At 34.6% G+C, this 24057-nt stretch overlaps 2 protein-coding genes across 2 annotated transcripts in view; one reads left to right on the plus strand and one right to left on the minus strand.

Moving 5' to 3' along the window:
* Window positions 1-756: 756 nt before the first annotated feature.
* On the minus strand, window positions 757-1665 carry LOC140761223 (beta-1,3-galactosyltransferase pvg3-like). The gene has a single exon (XM_073098474.1). It carries the CDS (start codon window positions 1663-1665, stop codon window positions 757-759), a length of 909 nt encoding a protein of 302 aa, XP_072954575.1.
* A 9087-nt stretch (window positions 1666-10752) lies between these two features.
* The window catches only part of LOC140761486 (alpha-mannosidase), a 41621-nt gene continuing 28316 nt past the window's right edge, over window positions 10753-24057 (plus strand). The window contains exons 1-12 of the mRNA XM_073098838.1: window positions 10753-11113; window positions 11189-11272; window positions 12638-12726; window positions 12813-12987; window positions 19050-19169; window positions 19242-19325; window positions 19416-19487; window positions 19626-19739; window positions 22277-22377; window positions 22460-22553; window positions 22666-22830; window positions 22931-23011. Of these exons, the coding sequence (XP_072954939.1) occupies window positions 10904-11113; window positions 11189-11272; window positions 12638-12726; window positions 12813-12987; window positions 19050-19169; window positions 19242-19325; window positions 19416-19487; window positions 19626-19739; window positions 22277-22377; window positions 22460-22553; window positions 22666-22830; window positions 22931-23011 (1389 nt within the window). The 5' untranslated portion in view covers window positions 10753-10903. The remainder of the gene's footprint in view (window positions 11114-11188; window positions 11273-12637; window positions 12727-12812; window positions 12988-19049; window positions 19170-19241; window positions 19326-19415; window positions 19488-19625; window positions 19740-22276; window positions 22378-22459; window positions 22554-22665; window positions 22831-22930; window positions 23012-24057) is intronic.

Here is a 24057-nt window from a genome sequence, read left to right on the forward strand (position 1 = left end):
TATATTTGGTTAGAACTGTATTGCATGAGATGTGATCTGGTGAGTTGAGAGAAAGGAGAAATAAAAGGTCTGAGGATAGGAGAGTTGGGAAATTAAAGTACGTGTGAAATGGTTTGAAAATATTACTATCTTTTTGTATGCGATGGTATATCATTTTCTATTGTTTCATGGATTGAACTTGATATGGCAATACTATAATGGCCACATTCATTTAGTTAATCCTATATTGAGAGAAAAAAGAAATAGTTCCAAAAAAATTAGCCAACAAATCCGTCTATATTGTGTTTAGGCAACAGAACAGTGTCCAATATATCTTTCATTAAGTACTTTTGGTTCTTCTCATTTTAGGTCTTGTCCTTATAGCCTTCATTTATAGATCAACTTTTGTCCAATTCAACCATTTGTTTTAGTTTTGGATAAGAAAGCAGTCATTAACGGAGAGAGAATTTAAATGTAGTACTGATTGGCTTTAGGACTGACCAATTGGGCCAAATATTATAGGCTGGATTTGCTTAGTAAACTTCCTTTGAGGCCTAAATGTTATTAGAAGATGGCCCTATTTCTATCTTTCATCTTGAAAAAGTTACTCAAGGGTATAAAGATCATTTTTAATTAATTTAACTCATTAAGAAAACTAAAGACATAAACCAGCAATTTGAGCTTGGTTCGAATGTAAATGAGTCGAGCCTGAACAAAATTTCACAAGGAATTTGGTTTCCCTCAAACCAAACGAGCAAAATCTAGGAGAAAAACATATTAAGGAACATGGTAAAGCTTAGATGGCTTCAACCCATCCGTGACGTTAAAATACTTCAAAGTTCTTGCCCACCATGAGTTATTCTTCAGCAGGTGCACGGCAATGGTGTCTGGAACCAACTCATGCCTGAAGCAATTGCTCGGATAAGATCCCTTATAATCGTACATATCCGGCTCTGTGCCATACCTATTCTTCCCCTTATTCCCCATGCTAAGCCACTTCCCAACCATCATATCCTCCGGCCCGATCGACTCATTCCGGGCTATCTCCGACGTTGCAATCCACTCTACCAAGTCCCAAGACAATATATACCCCATTCCTGTCATGAATGGTGCCGGAAATGGAGGAAAATTCTCTCCATCACACGGAATAATAAGCCCGTAGTACATATCCTCCCTCGACTTATTCTTCAATGACTCGACCAAGTTGTCGAGGCGGAAGTAGGTGTCGTCGTCCATCTTCATCACGTAGTCGTAACGCCGGTCGTCGAATAATTCTGGAAGGCTAGAGAAGTAGTCGTAGGTCTTGCCGAAGTTCATGTTCTCGGTGCAGTTGAGGATTATGATGTCGTCGTACCGCATGATCTCGAGGGAGACGACGAGAGATTGCTCCTGGTTTGTTAGCTTACAGAAGACGAAGCGGATGTCGATGTCGGCGGTGAGGTTGGATTGGAGAGAGTAGACAAGACGAAGCAGATGGCGGCGCTCGAAGTTGTCTGGATGAGTGAGGATTCCGATCAAGAGGCTAAAATCGGGTTTCACCGTGACTGGACCTACGAAGTCTGTGACAGACGAGTGGTTAAAGGAGATGGAGATGGAAGTAGTTCTGAGTAGAAGGTATGTTAGAAAAGGCAGTAGAAGAACAACGAGGGAGATGGTGGAAGGAGATTGTTTGCAGATAGAAGACATCCTCTTTCACTTCATGAAAACTGGCTATAAAGTTGATATGCTCACCGAATCATTAGCTCTAAAAGAATCAATTATGAAGTGCACTTGATATATTTTGGACTTGGTGAAGAAGATATCTGATCTTTTCTGATTCACTTTTCTTTTTTTGAGAAAAATGGAAGGAGATATGTGAACTTATTAACGTTATTTGGGTACAACCGAGTTTGCATCCCAAGTGATGCCCTTTTCGTGTGATAAAAGTAATTAATTAGGTAAATGAAGCTTTTGCTTGGTCTTCTATTTGAAAATGCCTAAGTGAATATATATATATATATATATATATATATATATATATATATGAGAGAGATGTATTGAAGTCTACTAAGTTGCTTGTGGAGATAGAAGTAATTGATATATAATAAGTTTTGGACTTGGTGAATGGTGAAGGTCCTGAAGGAGATATTTCAACTTATTAATTAACATTGAGAAATGCTACTAATTAAGTTAATTGGTTGCTATGGATAATGACAGCTAGTTGCTTGGTCTTCTATTTATAAAAAAAACCATGTGAATCTTCCTCTTCTATGTAGAATCAAATGAGGGATAAGAAAAACTCTTTTTTTTTTTTGGAAAGTGTCTAAAGACTAAAATTCATTCCATAGAATTACAATCTCAAATAGCTAGAATGGCTAAGTTGTGGGCGGGGATGTTAATTTTCTCGAAAAACAAACCACAATGGTGAGATGAAATCCATACATTCATTACTAATTAGATGGATAACACAATTGACCTCTTTTAAAATACCAGTAATGCTCTAGGCCATTCTGGAAGGTATCTACCTTATATCCACGTTCTGTTGGGACGTGGATAAGTGGATCTTCATCGACTGCCAAGTGGTAGTCCTCACAATCAACGACAATAATTAAAAAATAGACTGGTCTACTCATCGCTTTTTCACGAGTATAAGAGGCTGATCTCTCTGAACTCTTCTATTATGATAGGCTTTACAAGTCGATCTAACATGTATGCACATCTTCTAGCCTACTATGCAATTCGACTGCACATCTAGACTAAATCTCGATCTTTTTTTTTTTACGGACCTTCCTTAAAAAAATACCATTTATGCTATTAACCACCATGGCCAAGTCACTAAAAATCACCTTCCTTTGACATCCATCTCGTCGAGCATCTCCAAACCCATTAATTTAGCCTGAGCTTCCCCATGTAATGGTTTTTTACAATGATGAGTGAAGACAGATTTAGGTTTTAGGATCTTTGAAAAATGGAGACTAACTACTATTCCTATGCCAGCCACATGAGAACCCCTCCAAGCTCCATTCACCCACATAATGAGATCACCATGTTGAGGTTGTTGGTCTTCCTCTAACCACTAGTTTGGCATGGGTGACATGGATCATTCTTTTGAGCTCCGAGACTAACCTTTGAGCTTTTTCCACCATTTTCACTGCTGAAGGGAGATATTTTCTAAAAACTTTCCAATTCCTCCTGTGCCAGATACACCACATTACCATGAATGCAGAGTCCCATGTTCATCTCCTAAAGTCGAGTTAAGCATATCCAACCACAAATCCAATCTATTAGCAATTTGGTCAGGCTTCATACCTAGTTTGCAATAAAGCCAAACATCCCTGACAAAGGAGCAATTTATCAACATATGATCCACCATTTCTTTCTCACCAAGCTATGAAGCACAGAAAACTCTCCTAGGAGGAGGTGTCCGAGTCGGACACGGACATGTGTCAGACACGTGTCCAACACGGGTTAGAAGTATCCTTAATTAAAAAATATAAAAAAATATTAGACACGGGAGGGACACGGCGGGACACGGGCGGGATTGATATTAGTGTTAATGTGTCAAGTTTGGATCCTTTTTATTAATTCGGATCCAAACCCAAAATTAATTTTCCCAAACCCCCACCCCTTAGAGGAAATCTCTCTCTCAGCCCTAAATCCTCACTTGTGATGAATGAGCTGCTACAATAGATGAACGCGATGAACGGACAACTATGATGGCGTGAGCACGACGAGTGCGGCGAACAACTGCGACGGACGAGTGGTTGAGCAACTTCTTTGAGATCGGTTGCGATGGACAAGGTTCTCTCTCTCTCCCTCCCTTCCTCCTTCCCCTTCCTTCCCGCAAGCAGACATCTCTCTCTCTCTCTCTCTCCCTTCATCCTCGCAAGCAGACCTCTCTCTCTCTCCCTACAAGCATTTCTTCGCGACATATCCCTTGTCCTCCTTCATGAAGTCAAAAGCCCTTTTTTGACCTATGGTAGAGTGAAATAGCCCATGAGTGAGTCCGTTGACCCAGACTGGCCCTTGCACTTGATTGGAAGATGTATTTCCCTTTCTTGCGTATACTTAATTGCGCCCTTCGTTCTCCCTCTCCCCTTCCCTACAAGCAAACCTGGTCTCTTTTAAAATGATCTCACATGCCTCTCTCTTTTAAAGCCTTTCATTTTCTTTTATCTTTCTTTTGATACTGACAGGACTTAAATTTTAAATTTTTATTGTTTACATTATTTAGTCTGATAAACTGATAATGTGATAGATAGATAGTGTGATAAACTTTTTCTTTAGATGTATCAATAATTATAATATATTATTTATTTATTTATTTTACCATATCCTATGCCATGTCAGTGTCCTATTTTTAAAAAAATTTGTTGTGTTACCGTGTCCGTATCATGTCATATCCGTGTTTCCATGTTTGTGCTCGTGCTTCATTGTCACTAAAGCATAAGGGGCAGATAGGGTCGATTGCTTGAATCCTATGATAGAGGGTGGCCTTGACTTGAAGGGTATCGGCTAGACATCTTCAAGGGAAATTGTTATTATTGGAAGGACTTTCTGCTCCATACACCTTTCCAAATTCTTTTGGGAGTTCAGATGAAGTGGAACTAAGCCAAGAACCTTGAGAGAGGTAGCAATAAGCAGATATTGTTAAGAAGGCTACGGAGGGATTAAGTTTTCAAATCAAGCGGTCTTCATTATCCTACATTGTAGGCCCTAATGGAATGTAGGATCTGAGTTACCACCTCCCTCGTAAAGCTTCTATGAATGAGTTCTACATTCCAAGTCCCCCTAGTATTAAGTCTTTCACCCGGCTAACATTAGCAAGGAGAGAGGCTTTCATCGAGCTTTCAAAAGGAATCCAAGGATCAAAAAGTATTGAAATCTTCTTATCATTATTAGTTTTAGAATCACTCATTTTAATTTTTCTAACACTATAAATATACTATGATTATAAAATGCTAGTTATGGTATGAGAATAAAAGTTATGTTCTTTTTATATAAAAATAGTCCACAAAACTTAAAAATAAGAATAAAAGGCTAAATATATATAATTATAAATAAAACATAGAAGATCTAATTATAGTAAATTTTGTGATTCTTACTCTTGTTTAACAAATTATATGTAAAATAGTCATTATCCAATTATATAAAAATAAATATGTAAGTTTGGTCTTCTCTTCTTCTTCTTTTATAACTTATAAATAAAAGTTCTGTTCTTTATATGTATGTATCTAAAAATAATTAATTGCCTAATTATTTTAATTTAAATTAATAAAATAAAAATTTTAAAAGAAAAATGAGAGAATTAATATGCTAGGCTCCGCCCAGCAATATCTCTGCTACAAAGAGAAAGGAGAACAGAGAGAGAAAGAAGAAGAAGAGAAGAGAAGGAGGAGAAGAAAAGGAGGAGAAGAGAAGGGGAGGGGAGTGTGAATCTCGGTGGGCGAGGAGATTCTCAGTCGTTGTTGGCCAACAAGCGGTTGGCCTCTCACTGGCGACTCGGATCTGATGAGCCTGAGCATAAGGGAAGGGGGGGAGAGAGAGAGAGAGAGAGAGAGAGAGAGAGAGAGAGAGAGAGAGAGAGAGAGAGAGGGGGGAGGGGCTAGCAAACCCCAAAGAGAAAAGGAGAAGAGAGAAGAGAGGAGAAGAGGAGGAGAAGAGAGCTCACCTCAATGACGGCGATTGTGGTAGCAAGCAGATGTCGGCAAGAGCAAGAGAGAAAGAGTGAGGGATTTAGAGAGAGAGAGAGATGGCGGGAGGAGGTAACGAGTGCGGTGGTTGTCGGACCCACTGTAGCTTGTTGGTCGTAGCCGATTGGCTACGATAGCAGCGATGGGGTGCGTGCAACCCCCCTCCCCATGCAATTTTTTTTATTATTTTTTTATAAGCTGGATCGTTACATTTTTCTTTCTCCCTTATAAAAATTTTGACCTCGAAATTTATATCATACTGGTATTGTAAGATCAGTTTCCTACAATTGTCTAACATAATTATTTTAGATTCATAACTCTTACCTCATTTACAACTTTTTACCAATTACTCCTAACCTTACACAACCAAAAATAATCCAGCATAAGAATTTAGTATCTATATCTAGGCTAGTTAGGTAATCGTACTATCATTCTACATAACTCAATAATAATACTGATGTATGAAAAAGAATTATTATTACTCAGTAATCGTGTACATTGATTCTATAATATCAAGAACATTATCATATGTCAAATATCTTATAGACTATCCCAAAATAATGCAATTTATCTTAATCTATCACTACTCATACGAACTACAACCAAATAACAACATAATGCCATAATTATCTATGATAATACGATACGATTTAAGTAAATCAACTATCTCCAAGATCTACTAAATGTATACTCCAATACACAAACATGCTTAATGGGTACTATCAAAACATAGCAGTCACCCTTTTTATGGTCATGCACATGTGCAAATGGCATGATATTATATAGCACAACAAACATAATGGAACACACATCATTATCATATTTTACATGCTAACACACATATTTATGCCCAATAAATATGCGTAAAAATCATGATATATAAAATCCTACCGAACAACAAAATAAAATTAATATGCATGACGTGCAGCAATAATAGTAAGAAGAACGTATGCACATGTATAATATAAATGTGATAATGTTATAAACTAATTTCATTCTCTACACTACTCTTAGATTATAGAAGTTTTACTTGTATAAACCATTTTCTTGATATTAACTGCAATTACACTATGTAATCATCCTCATAGGGTATGGAATCTACCTTGATAAGGATAGTAAATAAAAAGCATAAACACAATATTCCTATCACTAATTAGTTAAATAATCTTATTAACGTTCACTATAGACTTGGGTTGGTCCATCTCATAATTCATACATCTATTAATTAGGTAGAGCTGGCATAACTATACCAATGCATGACGCGTTGTTAAACATAATAAAAAAATATTCTCCTCAAATTATCGCCCAAATCACATAGACAATATTTAATTCATAAGCTTCGTTAAATAATACAACTTGCTTGCCCGACCGGTAGGGAAGACAATGACCACCCACCGATAGCAAGAGACCAATCGATGGGAGGGGAAGAACTGCTGACGAACTCGGCCACCGGCGAACCTTGCTGACCCCATCAACACGCTCCCCTTGGCAAACAAAAGCTAGCAGAGGGAAAGCTCAGCTACCAAAGGTGAGGGGCCGCCCAATAGCTCCGAACCGACGCGGCAAGGCACGAGACCTACACGAGCATCCTCACGAATAGGGAAGCTCACCAGACCAACGTGGCAAGGCACGAGGCTGCCCACCAGCCAGATCATGGTGAGACTGAGAGGAGGACAAAATTGGAGAAAAATCCAAAGTAAATAACAAATTGCAAATCAAACTTACTTAGAGGATGAGGGAGCTTCGGTGCTTCGATTTAGGGGGATTGGCGGTTCCGGTGGTGTTTCAGCGTGGCAGGAAGAAGAAAGAGGGAAAAGACTATTGGCGAGGAGAAGAAAGAAGAAGGAAGAAAAAGAAAGAGAGGAAAAAAAAGAAAAAGAGGGGGAAGAGAGGAAAAAGGGTGCACGTGTCGAGCACGTGGCAATTTTTTATTTATTTTTTGGATGTTCCAAAATATGTACACGTTTTGGGGCCCAAAACTAATGAGAAATTTAGCACTTATATATTGTACTAATATTTTTTAAATATTCAATAAGATACTAAACTTTTTTCTATTTATTTTTATTATCATGATACTCACTTTAAAGCTAATTTTTAATTCATTTCTCTTTATGAATTTAAATAAGTGAATAAATGACATTAAAATACTCTTTGAGCTCGTTTTAATTTCACTATTAATCTATCATTAATAATGTGGACCCTACTAAAAAATGAGCTCAAAATTAATAAAATATTTATGTCAAATATATGATATTTTCAACATATAGTAGGCAAATCAAAGTAGAAATTAAGATTATAGATTTATATGAGTAAAACTTAGAATTCCAAACAGAAAGTAGACCGAAAAGTGAGCTTCTTCGTTCCAATAAAATTACAAACTTCAATAATTTTAGCTTATTTTACTTCCTCTCCGAATGTGCTATAATTATCCAATTTTATTATATAATTTTAAGTTTCACTAAATACTAATTACTAATTAGTCATGAATATACTAGAAGTGGTTTTAATTACTAAATTGTTTCCATCTCTTTCACTCACAAACTGTGAGGGCTTTTCTGTATTGTTCACAAATGAATTCTGAAAATTAAACACATCCAAGGTTGTAATTACTCCCAATAGGTTTGATAAATAAAGCTAGTAAAGAAAAGAAATGAGAGAGAAATTAGAAACTTGTTAAGTGATAAATGAAGCTCATAAACTTGTTATATATATATATATATATATATATATATATATATATATATTTCTTTGAAATTCTCATTTCGAAATAAAGTATGATTCTTCTTTAATAAGCTTGAGAGGATTTTATTTTTTCATTTGAGAGAGTCAGATTCATCCCAGATTTTAGTCTTTTAACTTTTGGCATCTTGTTGACAAATCAAACCGTCCAATTTAACTTGATAGATGAAGCAAACTTGTGTATCTTTGAAGCATCTTTTCAACATTATAAGAATCACATTGAAAAATTATTTGGTCAAAAAGGATATCTGTTCCTATACGGTGTTACTCTAGGAATAGGTTATTTCTATGTTCACTTGTAATATAAAATAGTAGTATAATAATTATGTTTAAAGAAAAAATTATATATTTTTTTTATAAAATATGAGAATACCTATTGATGCATCATATTCTATGTATGCAATGCATCATGTGTATATGTATTATTATTATGTATGTATGCAATATCTTGTAAGGTGTTAGGGTGTGTGTAATGCTTGAGAGGTCATCGTTATGTTATGTGCGCAATGGTATATAAAATAAGTTATATATTACTATTTTCTATGTATGATGAGTATATATTAACACTCTCTATTTACACAATAGCTACATATTTGTTCTTTACTATATTATTATAGACTAGGCTAAGGTGAATTTATTTATAGTGACCGTGGTGGGTTGTTCGAAGAGAAAAGAGGTGGAGAGAGTGGTGTCTAGAGGATAGAAAATGAAAAATAGAGATGACAATGGTGTGAGGTAGATCCGATACTTAGAGAGGAAGAGGACGAAGTAGGTGGTCCGGTCCTAAAGAGTATAGGGGATGACGGTAGTCAAGGAGGAAAGGGTTGTGTCCGCTTGACGACGTCAATTATTGTTCATCGATTACTATTCATCTGATCATGACAATGCATACTATTTATTGATGGGATGGATAAACTAACTTAATATATGTACTGATTATATATTATCATTATCTATATACATAATAACTACATTGTCATTAGCTATATATGCAATAGCTACATATCAATATTCTACGTATATAGTGAATAAATATTTATAATCTATGTATATAATGACTAGATATAAACATTCGCTATGGATACAATTATTATATATTAACATCCTTTATATATAATGACTATATATTAACGTTTTATGGATGCAATGAGCAGATATGTGGAAAAATTAAGTGATGAGAGATAGATTTTGAAATAAGTTTAGTCAAACCAAGAGTAAAATTTTAATTTGGATAAAAATATTTCCAAATTAAAATAAGGATAATCTAATGATGAATAAAAAGTGAACGGAGCTAAACCCAATCCAAATGTTTAAGCCTAATATGGAAAGAGAAATAATGAAGATTTAATGAAGAGAAAAGAGGAGGAAAAGGGAGGTGGACAGCAAATCGAGGGACCGACAGAGCTCTTTGAGCAGCCCACTGTGACTTCAGACTAGATTCATGCTAACTCCCAGAATAGAGTAAAGAGTTTGGTGGTGCTCCCACATCTCACGGATAAGGATTAAGCCATCCAACTCTCTCAATTGTAGGCATTAAATACTTATCAATAAACTTATCCAGCGTCTCTTTCCTTGTAGACAAACGTCTCAGGCTGGTCCATTTAAAAATACTTAGACATAGCACGAAGTTGAGTTTTTGGCAGGCATGCTGCTGTTTCTGACCAAACTAGTACTAGTACTGTTTTAAATTTAATTCAACAAAGTATATTACTCTAGGCACTGTAGCTCTAAAGGAACATTGAGACTTTTGGCGTCTCTATTGTACGGTAAGACACTTAAAAATGTGGCGTTTTTACTTGTAAAGAAAATGGTCAAAATTTAAGCATTCTTTCATACAAATTGTCTGAGGAAACTTTCTTAAAATCATTAGTATGGCACAATGTTTCAGACCCCTTTAGTAATAAGTTTAAGAAGTGATCTATTTTAGTAAATTAAAGACTGTTCTATCTAAATCACTTTAAAATTTAAATATAAATTTAGATGAATTTTACTTTGTGTATAAATTACTTTTCTTAATAATCTACTATGGCCTATTTCTCGTCCCATCAATTAGTTTTCCAAACGATCTATCAAACTTTGGAACGAATGATTTGATTACTTAATATTCGATTCTTCCTTCAACTTTGCATTTCTGCAATTTTTTTCAGAATTTTCTATTTCATAATGATTGATAATTTCCTAATAAACACTAATAATACAAATATATCATATGATATGGATTCGGATCGTGATTAATCGTTTGATTAAATCGGTCTATTTTCGGCGTCATATACAAAATTAGCAGCTCCGTATCAAAGTCATCATCATCGAAATCGTCACCATCATCAATATCGACATTTTAGTACCGGAAAAGAAATCCAAGAATTTGGGCCGGCATATTTCGACATTCCATCTGTTTGGATAAATAAATTATTCCTGCGGAGGCACCTTTCCCGTTAGCTCCAAAATCATACAAGAGTTAAAAGCAGCAGACAAAACCCATTTCCAATCCCGATTCCATTCTCTTGGAGACGATGAGCTCCATGGAGTTGGTAATCTTCTTCTTCTCCCTCGTCGTTACTTGTTCCCCTAGCTTTGCTACTGCCGCTTACATCAGCTACAACACGAGCGCCGGAATTGTCTCCGGCAAGCTTAACGTGCACTTGGTCCCGCATTCCCACGACGATGTTGGATGGCTCAAGACCATCGACCAGTACTACGTTGGGTCCAACAACAGCATCCAGGTTGGTAGGTTTAGAGGCACTGAGATGCTTCCTTTTAGTGGAGATTTGAGTGAATTTTATCTGGTTGTTGTATAGGGTGCTTGTGTTATGAACGTGCTGGATTCGGTGGTCGATGCGTTGCGGAAAGACCCGAATCGAAAATTCGTGTTTGCCGAACAGGTATAAATGATGATTCCCAATTGGATTTAGTGTGCCATTACAGTAATAATAAGTTTTCATGCCTGAAATCGAAAGCCAGTTTGAAGAAATACTCGAAGATGGTAGGCAGTGGTTGATGTTGAAATATAAGCTAGCCCATTTGACTAGTCAATTAGATTAATTGGCTAGTGCAGAATTTAAGAATAATTAATATTAATTCTCTAGTTTTGAAGTGACTTTTGATCTTCTTGGATTTATGACAACCTTTTATGTTCTCTAAAAGTTGGGAAACAAAGAGTCATGTAGTGAAAGAGTCAAATATGATAAGAGTCATGAGGGTACAAATGTTCGAAAATTCAGATGATTATCCTTAATTTTTAAGATCTACCGCATTGGCTTTATTTGTATCGTATCTGTATCCATGCTTCATAGATACCAAGGCACTCTTACAGTGAATGATAACTACGTATTTCCTTCTTTTCCTTTTCTTTTATCAGTCATTCTTCCTCGCCTATCGAGAATCAAATGAGTTTTCGCCTAAGTAACCACTTATCTAACAAATTTCTAATTTCCCAATCGAAGGCTTTGACTGTAAGTGCCATCTAATTAACTACAATTGAAATTACATTTCAGAATGTGAGAGTGATTCCTGTACCGTCTGAGTCTAGTCATTTGATGAATTCCTTGATTACGCTAACCTCATTATGCTGACAGTGACCTTCTTTTCTGCAAGAATTTCTTTTGGATACTCATCAATATTCAATATCTGTTTCTTCTGAAGCAGGTCCTTCTCCTGCTAGGATTTGAATCCTGTAATTACATATATTTTTGTCTTGGCATAAGTAATTTGGTAAATGAAAATTAAATAAAGTTAAATATATGTTTTCAATAATTAACTATATGAATTTCTTTGTTTTGTTTTCTACAATGTGATTATGCATTCTCTTTTCTTCTATATGGAAATATATTACTACCATCAGAGCTATTACTATTACTTTCAGATGGTCGCAAGTTTGTTGAACTAGTAGGAAGACTAAAAACATCTTAGATTTTATGTTAAATCTAGTGACAGCAAATAATTACGGTGTCAAGTTTTCTTACATAATAATTTAGTTGTGCAGGAGTGCTCTCGACAGTCACCTCAATAATCTCATAGAAGTTGCTGAAAGTTCTATTTACAGTAAATAACTAAAAACATCATATCATGCTAGGCATGTGATGTGATAAGACATCCCTCAGATTTTCAGGAATCTATTTGGTACTAAAATGTTCTATTTGACTGTCAACATATGTTCGCTAAACTAAATGATTCTCTGCTTTTTGTTTACTTATGGACTGTCAAACTTGCTTAGTTCCAAGTGATCAGCCTTTTGCTACTATTTTAAGGCATTCTTCCAAAGGTGGTGGGTGGAGCAAAATGAAAAAATTCAAGACGTGGTCAAGAAGCTTGTTGATTCTGGTCAGCTGGAGTTCATGTACACAACTTTTTCTGTTTATCCTTTACTTTAAACCATGCATGTCACCTATTAATTTATGAAGTCACCATTTAACTGCATTTCAGAAATGGAGGTTGGTGTATGCATGATGAAGCTACTGTCCATTACATTGATATGATTGATCAAACAACACTTGGTCATCGTATGATCAAGAATCAGTTCAACAAGGTTCCTCGAGTTGGTTGGCAGATAGATCCTTTTGGGCATTCGGCTGTGCAAGGTTACTTACTTGGAGCAGAGGTTACATATAACTCTCTTCTCTTGACATAAGGATGTAGATTTACTGCTAAGATACGCATTATCCTCTTCTTTTAGTTTAATTTACATTCACTCTAATTCTGTCATAAATTTCTACCTGTGATGCAAAATTTCATGAGATATTTAAACTTGGTATTTATGGTGAAATCAAGGTTATCTAGGCTAACATTGTAATCTTGTTAGTTATATCAAGAATTTGTCTATGTAGCCAATGCCTGTCCTGCCATGCCACTTGCAAACTATCAAATTGACTAGCATGGCTGCGTCTAGAGGCTCTAAAGTTTGTAGAAATATTTTAATGTCAAGATCAGGGGTTGCTATGCCTGTGGCACAGACCGTCCGATATGTGCCGCCACACTTGTTGACTGTGCCGCAAGATAGGACAGCTCCACCACTAGCACCATACAAGAAAGGGAGAGAAAAAGAGGAGAGAGGGAGACTAGCTGTGCCAAGCCATCATTGTTGTTCTCTCTTCATTGCCATGCCCGTGCCCAAAGTAGATTTTTTACTTTTTTATTTTTGACCCGCTAAGCCCATCTTCACCATCTCTCCATCTCTCCATCTCCTACTAGGGCATGATTGGCGATGTGGAGAGATCAATGACGATGAGGAGAGAGGAGCGATGCCGTTAATCGCCTATAGGACTACTACACAGTGATGAATTGCTGCTAGGTGGGGTGCCGCACGACACCTCTCATGCCACATGCTAGTCAAGTGCCGACACGATCTGTGCTGGTAGGCACGTCAATCCTTGATCAAGATGGACTTGTGTTATTGTAAGGTTTCTTAAAAATAATGGAAAATATTTAGAATTTAAGCAACCATGAAATTACTTAATATTCTAGAGTAATGTAGGAGAAGAAAGATGGGAAATAAGGTAGAAAAGCGCAATAGAAAAGAGGTAAAAGAAAATATATCAGCAGGCTGGTTGACATTATATTGCCATGCCGGTTGACATTCATTCTTTAAACATCCTCTTAAGCACATTGTCTGTTCTAGAAATCCTCTTAAGGTGATCATCAATATCTTGACAATATATTTAGAAATCATCTATTTATGCTCCTATTAGCAGGTTATTATAGAGTTGATTATGTTTCCTTGGCCGACAAAGTTCTTTGACTTTTGTCCTTCTCCCTTTGACAGCCTATGATCAGACTATTGTGCCTTTTGATTGCAAGTTCCAATATGATATCTACTTATTTTCCTTTCTATTACTGTCCTATCCTTCAACCCTCTTTCCTCCTTTCTTCATTTAGTTGCAGCACCATGCCATGACTTGCTTTGTTCAGTTAGTCTGTGCTGTGTGTCAGTACAAACACATGCAGCAACACGTACCTTGTTGACCTTTGGACTGTAGAAGTAATGACGACACTTAATTCTTATTCATCTTCATCTTAATAAGTTAATCTTCTTCATTGTACTTCTTTTTTTTTTTTATTCCAATCATATTGTTAATGACAGGTCCACCACTTAATGGAATCAAATCATGATCTTCTCTGTGCTTTGCAGAATGAGAACCCTATAAAATCTCTTATGACTTTGTCCAAGTTGCTACATACATGAATGAATACTGATGGTCAACTGATTCAGTCCATATGAACAATCGATTGTTCTTGTCTGCTCCTAAACTTGGAGGATTAATATTTATTCTGAGCATTTAACTATTTGTTTGGTTATTGGTTCAGAGCTTTTCAATCAATCGTACCTTAGGTTGATTTGTCAATCATCATGTGTATTTTCATAAAGTTCTAAATTGATTGAGTCTGTTATATGCACTTTGAATCTTTTATTTCATTTCTCTCCAAACAACAAGAACTAGGGTGAGCACAGTTAGCTTGACGTAAAGAATACAAATTTGCTCTAATAATAGCAAGATAAATCGGATCATCAACTGGGTGTCAGATGAATATATTCAACTATTTTCTCATAAGGTTATCAGCTTATCATATTCAAGGAAATATTTAAAGATTTGCACCAATATTACCCATATCTTTTGTAAGATTAAGAAGCAATCCAACATGTTGCATTAGAAGCCCTTAATTTCCTCTGTATCTTTAATAAGGAGATCTATATGTACATGGGAGATGTTAGAATATCGTTTGTGGATTCCTGATGAATTTTAGGACTTGGTTATATTGGGGTTCATTGTTTACCAAAGAAGTGGGTAAGGGTTTGAAGGTTAGAGATGTGGATATTCAAGTAGGGTTTTGGATATGAAAGAAAGATCAATAATCAAAATCAATGAGAAGAAAATAAGAAAGAAAGAATGAGAAGAATAGAAGGAAAAAAGTTAAAGAAGGGATAAGTACCAAACTCACTTTGGCTTCCTATAATCACACTAGAGGGTCGTCTCACACCAATCAAAGCTTCAATGAAGAAATAAGGCACAATTTTTCCTTATCTTTTTCTTGCAAATGAGACTATAACTGTTGTTACAGGAGAGGTACATCCCCTTCTCTGATAGCAGTAGATGATTACTCCTTAACCGGCTCAAATCCTAATTTCAATAGTTCACATTGTCATAGGAGACCTCACACACTTAGTATCATAAAACGTTCTCCCAAATTTCTGAAATCAAATCTAAATCTGAACAGGATGGTTTGTTTTAAGGCTGTTCATTCTTATGGCCTCAGATGGTACTCATGGTTAGCAGGATCGGCTGATGCGGATTGGTGAAAGTCAGCAGATTTTATTTTATTTTTCTTTTGGTTTTCTTCTCTAATCTCTTCTTATTTTTCTTCTCTCTCCTTCACATACTTTTTTCCACGTAATAACTTTCCAAATTGTGCTTGAGTAGTTCTAATTGAGTAATTTCTAAAGCATGAAGAAAGGTACTATAGAATTTCTATTATTTGTATAAGGAAGAAAGGATGAGAGTTGTTGCCATTAGAAAAAAGTATACATTAGAAAACATATTTTGGAGTTGCCATAAGATCAATAACTTTCCAACAGTTCAAAATCCATAAACTACAAGTATAAAATTATAATTTGTAAACCCGCTTTGATATCAGTCCACTTTCTCTCAGAATTTTCTCAAACCAATTGGAAGAGCTCTGTGATTAATAAGCATTGAAGTTCATGATTTGGAACCAGGTCACCTACAGCCATTTTTGTTCCTTTATGAGTTCTCTGTTTATCTATGTCTTTTTCTTCTTTTTTTTTTCACTGTTCACTGACAGAAATTTTTTCTTTTCTTTTTTTCTTCCACCCTCTCTCTAGTCTCTTTTTTCAATTTTCAGTGGCAACAAACTTTTTTTTAAAATTCTTTTTTTTTTCTGAATTTAAAGCTCTTATTTTTCTTCTTTCCCTTATGCACTTAAATGAATCTTTTCATTCTATTTATTCTGAAGGTACCAAAGCTGTAGTTTCTGAAATTAAGATTAAATATTTGTTGAATTATTTAATTTGCTGAAATTGAGATTAAATATTAACTGGATTATTTAATTTGTTAAATTTGAGATTAAATATTTGTTGAATTATATTTTTAATTTGATCTGAGTTTAGGTGTTTACATTAAAATTAAAATGCCTCCAAGAGAAAACTCACAAGATAACAATGTTGGTTGGCAACATTGCATTTCTCTTAGTCATGACAAAAAACGTATCAAATGCAATTAGTATGGAAAGGCAATAAGTTGCAGCTTTAGTCATTGGAAAGAAAATTTGGCTACAAGAAAATAAAATGTAGCAGCTTGCACTTAAGTTAGTTTGGAAGTCAAAAGAGAAATGTTGGCCTATCTAATAGGCAAAAAAAAAAAGAAAAAATAAATTATATAAAAAAGAGAGTCAATGTTTTTTCAAGAATTGATACATGACTATGAAAATATTGATGATAATAACAGTGAGCAAAGTGAGGAGGATAATAATGAGAGACAGATGATGAGGACAATAGAAAAAAATAGAAATATACAAAGAGAGGAGGAGATGAGAAAAAGCAGTTGTGGTGACTTTTAAAGATTTAGACAGTTTATATGTAAGGAGAAAGAGAATATAGAGATAGTAGTTTTAGGACTCTTAGCGGTATGGGCTTTACGACGGAGTGTGAAAATATTGGACCGAGTGGATGTATATCTTAAGAAAAAAGAGGCCATATACAAACTATTATTAAGACAGCTCTCAAAAAGATAAAAAATGGAAAGAAACATATTGGTAGGTCTATCTCTAAATTTTTCTTCTATAATTATATTTTTTTCAATTTAGTTGATAGTCCTTATTATTAGACCACGGTGGGTGCTATACAATTAGTAGGGCCTGGTGTTCCATCGCTTAGTTCAAAATATATTGCTACTAAATATTTGAAGTTAAAGGTAAATGAGCTTCACACTTATATTAAAACATCTAAAAAGTTTTGGGATTAATTTGATTATATAATAATGTGTGATGGGTAGACAATATAGAACAAAATAAATATAATTAATTTCTTGGTATATTCAGGCATAAGGACAATATTTTTGAAGTCTGTGGATGCTATTGTTTATTTTAAAAGTATAAATTATATATTTTTTGTTTCAGTTGATAGATGAGGTAGTAGAATAAATTAGTAAAAAAGGGTAGTCGAAGTGGTTATTGATAATAGGGCGAATTATAAAGATGTTGGATAATTATTTATGATAAAAGTATAATATTTATATTGGACCTCATGTGCTGTACATTATCTTAATCTCATGTTGGAAGATATTGCTAAAGATCCTAAAATTAATACAGTCATACATGAAGATCGATGATGATAAACTTTATATATAATTATGATTGAATTCTTAATTTGCTTAGGCAAATGGTTAGTGATAGAGAGATTATCAGACTCGATCTCACTAGATTTGCTATTCATTTTCTTGCATTAGAGAGTATAATACGATATAAGGATGACATTATATGGGTATTTACATCACCAGAGTGGTCTATAAAGATTAAGAATATAAAACCTAAATATCAAAGTTTAGGTAAAATTTTGAAAAACATGACTTTTGAAAATATATTTTGGAATAATATTACAATTGTCACCATAATATTTGAGTCTCTTATCAAAATACTACAATTTATAGACAGTGATGACAAGTCTGAGATATGTTTCTTATATAAGGCTATGGATATAACAAAAGAGTGAATAAAAATAAATATGAACAAAAGTTATCGGAAGTGGTCGAAGTTGACTGATTGTAGATAGAACAAATAACTACATAGAGATATATAAGTTGCTAGTAGACATGCTTTAATATTATTATTTTGTTTTATTTAAATATTATTATAGGCTTTACGGTGAAGTATGAGAATATTGGACGGATGAATATATATCTTAAAAAAAGGAGTCGTATACAGACTACTATTAAGACAGCTTTCAAAAAGATAAAAAATAGAAAGAAACATATTAGTAGAAATAACTATGGTGCAGTGAAAGAGAAGAAGAAAGAGAGAAGAAAGAGAGAGAGTGAAAGAAATTAAAAAACTGAGAGAAATAAAGAAATAGAATTAAAAAATTACTTAGCGGAGTTTGTCGGAGTTAGACATCCGCATTGCCGGAATTCGCCGGAGATAGATCTCTCTATTAGAAATAATTGTTACATGAAGGAGAAAGAAAAAGTGAAAAAGAGGAGAGAAAGAGAGAGTGTGAGAAGAAAAGAGTGAAAGAGAGAGAGAGCTCAAATCGGAGACATCAATAATTGATATTCCTGGGTCAGATCCGGATTAGATCTATAATGGATCTGACACGATTTACCCAAAACCCACTGATCCTGATTCTGATCGAGATCAGCCGATCCCGCTAACCATGGTAAATTTGACTACCTTATAATATAGACTTCTCCACTCAAGCATATAGATTTCTTTTCTCGTAGCTAAAACTTATGTAGATTTCATGTTAAACGAAATCTTAGGAAAACATTTTGAAATATTTTGAAAATCAATAGATAATTTTTTTCTTCTTTATTAATGACACACAATGTATGATTATTTTTTTTTCTATTTCTAATAGGTATAAATATTAGCTCATTATGGTATTGTTTGATACTGGGGATTACTTATGATTTAATTGTTATACCACAATTGTAGCTTGGTTTCGATTCTGTACATTTTGCAAGAATCGATTATCAGGACAGGCAAAATCGTAAGGTGGACAAATCTCTCGAAGTTATATGGCGGGGTTCAAGAACATTTGGTTCCTCGTCTCAGGTTCTAAGCTTCACTTGCTTTTGTTTGCCTTTTTAATTATATATTTGTTAATGTGTGTAGTTAAATCTTCAGATCTTTGCAAGCACCTTTCCTGTTCATTATAGTCCCCCAACTGGATTTGGTTTTGAAGTCTTTGATGACTTTGTACCTGTTCAGGTATGATGTCGTATGAAGGAGCTGGAACTTCATAGACTTTCATTTGTATCCAACTACTCTAGTGATTGTTTTCTTACTTAATTTTTGCAGGACGATCATTTGCTTTATGACTATAATGTTGAACAACGTGTAAATGATTTCATCAATGCTGCTATAACTCAAGTAAGTCCTCTCTTATACTCTTAATCTTTTTGCCTTTGTTCGTATGACCACCCAACGTTGTAGATAATTGAAACTTACAATGCTTTACATCTTCATCTTTGTAAGTTTTTTTTTTTCTACGTGCTCATTTCAAATCAGGCTAATGTCACACGTACAAACCATATAATGTGGACTATGGGCGATGATTTTCAATATCAATATGCAGAATCTTGGTTCAGGCAAATGGATAAGCTTATCCATTATGTTAACAAGGTAATCCGTTTAGAATGTATTCATTTGTTTGTATTCTTAAATATAGTGAATGGGAGTAGCTGATTTGATGCAATAACTTGAGAATATGAGTGATAATGATGCAAAATTATCTCTTTGTATCATATAATCTTCCCTTCTATTATATTCTAGCTTTACTTGAAAAGATTGCCTCTGAAAATATCTTATTATATCCATCATCTTCTGTTCTGACCTCTCCAGTCAACATTCAATTACGTGAAGGATGAAAAGTCTCTAATTCAGGAGGATTACCAGTTTAACAAATCAAAATTTCCAGTAATTAGAAATTTTTATTGATGGAATTCAGACATAAGATGTGATAATACCTCCAGATAATTTTTCTAGTGCTGTTTGGGGCTTGTTTTCCACGTTAGGATGGTTTAAGGCCTCAGTAGCAAGAGATACATATAAGGTCTAAAACACAAGAGTAAGCTTTCAAATTCCATTATCTTATCATGCGGTTTTCAATTTCATTACATTCATAAGTCAAATTCATGCTTCTCAATGTGACTTATAACAAACTTATGCAGCCATAAAATTCCGTAGATTCAAGATCATTTGTACCTAAGTTGGCTTACAAGTCATTTTCTACGAGTCGGGTTAAGATACAAGTCGTACGAAGGCCTGAAAGTATTCTGAAGCTAAAAATTTCGTACATGTTTAACCCAACTTGGACGAGACAATTGCGGTAATCTGAAATAAAATAAAAAAAATTCAAAGTTAGATTTAGTTGAATAATATGCAATCTATACTTCAATTTGATGATTTCCATATTTCTTTTCTTTAGATTTTTTGAATTGGCCAAAATAATTGTGGAAATGTAAAATTTATATTTATTTGAAATTTCAACTCATAGTAGTGAATTGCAAAATAGCTGAGATTGATCCATCTACTTGGATAATATACCAATTAGACTCCAATTAGATAATTTTCTCTACTACAATTTTCTGAAAGTTTATGGAAAATCCAAACTTCATGTATATAGCTGAACTTCAAACCAATAATTGCAAAATATGGTCGAGATCTGTTTTGATCTTGCCACAACTAATTTTGTGATTTTCTGCAATTTTCCAATTCTTTTTTCCCAATTTTACTCAACACCAAGTGAGGACGTCCATTTTATAAAGTATGTAGCTATTGGAAACAGTCTCTCTATATTTCTACTAGGATAAGAGTATGAGCCGAATTTGAGGATTGGTATTAAAGAGGTATGTACCCATTATATAGTGGCATAAGAAGTAAGATTTGGAGAGAAGAAACAGTTGTTGATTTTACTTCCATAACAATTTTCTACATAGAAATTTGGAGAGAAGAAAGGCCAAAATCCTACATCACTACTATAATAATTCTATATATTGGATTTGAAAAAAATAAAATAGAAGGGTCGAGAACACTTGTGAATGATACCAAGGGCACGAGGGTGACATGGCGGAGCTTCCAGGATTGTTAGGTGGTGAATCAAAGTGGCTGTCCGACGGAAAAAACAATACAAAAACTCAATTTACTATATTAAATTGGAATTAATTGCATGGGATGGAAGATGAGCAATAGGTGAGTCAAGAGGTAAAACACCAACTGCTTTGACAAGGCTTTGACGGTCCAATCTGACAAGGTGTGCTCCTATGAGGGAAGAAGAAGGAGAAGAAAATGATGATGATAATGGTGGTGGCATCGTGGGGTGGAGGAGTAGGGTTATGCTTTAGAAAGGGGATATTTTGAGGGTTTGTTTGATTTGGTAACCGATTACTCATAGCAGAATCCACAACCGCTCCTCTCAACGCGTAATGGTCAAGAGGAGCGAAGGAGATCAAGTGGCCTTCATTTTTATTTCTTTTTTGGTTATTATAACTATTCTCAACAAAAAGAAATTTCGTCATTGGTATTAAAATTGACTTAGTAAGAAGCTAAGGTAAAACCATAAAATTCACAATTGAAGAAGAGTGATGTACCACTAAAGAGTCACAACGAAGGCTTAGGAAATAGCTCCAAATGCTTCTAAAGCATTTTATCTTCATGCTCTCCTAAGTTGCTTCCTTCGGATTGTGGTAATACGTAGACTAAGGTAGCTGGCAACTTGCCAAGGGATCCGTGGCTGCTCCCCTTGTCACATAACAGTCAAGAGCAGAGGAAGAAGATGCATGTGACCTTCAACTTTTCAGTTATTTCAGTATCAATTTGGGGTGAATATAGCGAGAGATTTTGGGAATTTGGTTTCCAAAGAATTTTCTCAGATTTTGAAGAATTGGTCAAAATCCAATGGTTCTCTATTTGGGGTTTTTGCAAGAGAACATATGCAAGCAATTGAACAATGACATGTCCAAGTTCTTGATATAATCTATCATTATTAAGAAACATGATACTTTCTGTAGTTCTACAGCTAGTACAGTAATTTCTGTTAAAAATCCATGAATATCCATATAGTTCACCATATTGAAAAACCCAATTTGGTGAATAAAAATAACTCAATAAATAAAGGAATATTGTTCACAAGCTATACTGATATTGCCTGGATATGACAGGATGACCGAGTCCATGCACTATATTCTACTCCATCCATTTACACCGATGCAAAGAATGCAGCAAATGAATCTTGGCCATTGAAATATGATGACTACTTTCCGTGAGGACATTAATATATCTTATTAAGTTTAGTCAAAGTAATACTTGCTCATGTTTTGAACTCTTCTATCTGATGATTACAGTTATGCTGATTCATCAAATGCTTATTGGACTGGATATTATACTAGCCGCCCAACATTCAAGCGATACATCCGTATGCTTAGTGGATATTATCTGGTATAGCAAATTTCTTGTAGGACTGCCAATAAACTACATTTATATTTTACTCCTGTTTCTCAAAATTGCATAAAACTAATGAAACATTACATTACATGACTTATCCAAATAGGCAGCACGACAAATTGAATTCTTGGTTAGGACATCTTCAGGGTTATTTACAGATGGTTTAGGAGATGCACTGGGTATTGCTCAGCATCATGATGCTGTCACTGGTACAGCAAAACAACATACAACAAATGATTATGCAAAACGCCTATTTTATGGAGCATCAAAGGTTTGCAAGTTTCTGTAATTTTCCTTATTCCCAGTTATCTTCTTTTCTCCAAATGAGATGTAGTCAAGTGAGCTCACTAATTTCTCTGTCCTACTATTAGGCAGAAGAGGGTGTAAACTTTGCTCTCACCTGCTTAACAAGTTCAAATGGACCTTGCTCGTCTTCAGCAAAATTTAGTCAGGTAAGGTGAATATTTATTTCTTCAGTAAGGCTGATTCTGAGAGTGTGGTTATTTATAGGCCTTGCTTAATGCTCATTTCCTTTCTTCCTGTTTGACTTTTTGAGCTTGTCCCAGTGTTAGACCTGAGAATGGGGTTAACAATTTAGTGGAACGTAGAGGTATAAGCATCCTAAAGAAGCATCTCATATAGCAACTGATTCAAAGCTTTCATTGGGTACTGATTCCAGGGATTGTCGACCCAGGGTTACCAAAAAAAGTTAAGAAGATAAATCTCCCACGTGCTTTAACCAGCTGATTTAAACTAATGAATTGAGCAACGCTGTAGGCCCTTTTTTAGGTTCAGATTGAAGATAAATCTGTAAGAAGACTGAGATGATCTCAACAATTGAATCATGTTATTGTGTGTCGAAATCTGACATTGAGATCAATGTTTGTGTTACTTCACCAACTACTTTCAAAACTTAAAGTTGATAGAGAATGGTGGCTTTTATATATTATATTTTTTACCTCACTTCTGCGCTAAAATATTTTGATGGACTTAAGAAGTGGATTTAATCTAATTGGGTGGAGTTTTATATTTTTAGGTTAAAATGAGCATGACAAGATTTGAACCGATGATCTCTAACTTTGTTACAATAATAACTCATCAACTGCTTTAAAAATTTAAACTATTAGAGAATGGTGATTTTATATTTTGGGTTTTTTACAAATCATACCCTATATTTTATCTATTTTGTGATTCATACCTTGTTTTTGACGATTTTATAATTTGATCACTCTTTTTTCTCTATAATTCTCGTTTAACACCCTAACTTTATTTTGACTAATTGATATCGATCAAATTATTAAAATACCCTTATCACTATTTTTCCTCCTCTCTGCCCCTCTTCTGAGTAAGGCATGGGTAATTTAGGTATTTATAAATTATTTCATATATTATAACAGTATATTCTTTTGCTGGTATTGTTTAAATTAACGGGGAGTGTTAAATGAGAATTATAAGAAAAAAGTTGGAGGTTGGGTTACAAAAATCTTAAAGACAGGGA

Source organism: Typha angustifolia, chromosome 6 (genome assembly GCF_048772165.1).
Source record: "Typha angustifolia cultivar Huaian chromosome 6, ASM4877216v1, whole genome shotgun sequence".
Lineage (NCBI taxonomy): Eukaryota > Viridiplantae > Streptophyta > Magnoliopsida > Poales > Typhaceae > Typha > Typha angustifolia.

Coding starts and splice junctions, on each gene's coding strand:
- LOC140761223 (XM_073098474.1), bottom strand. CDS start 1,665: ATGTCTTCTATCTGCAAACAATCTCCTTCCACCATCTCCCTCGTTGTT.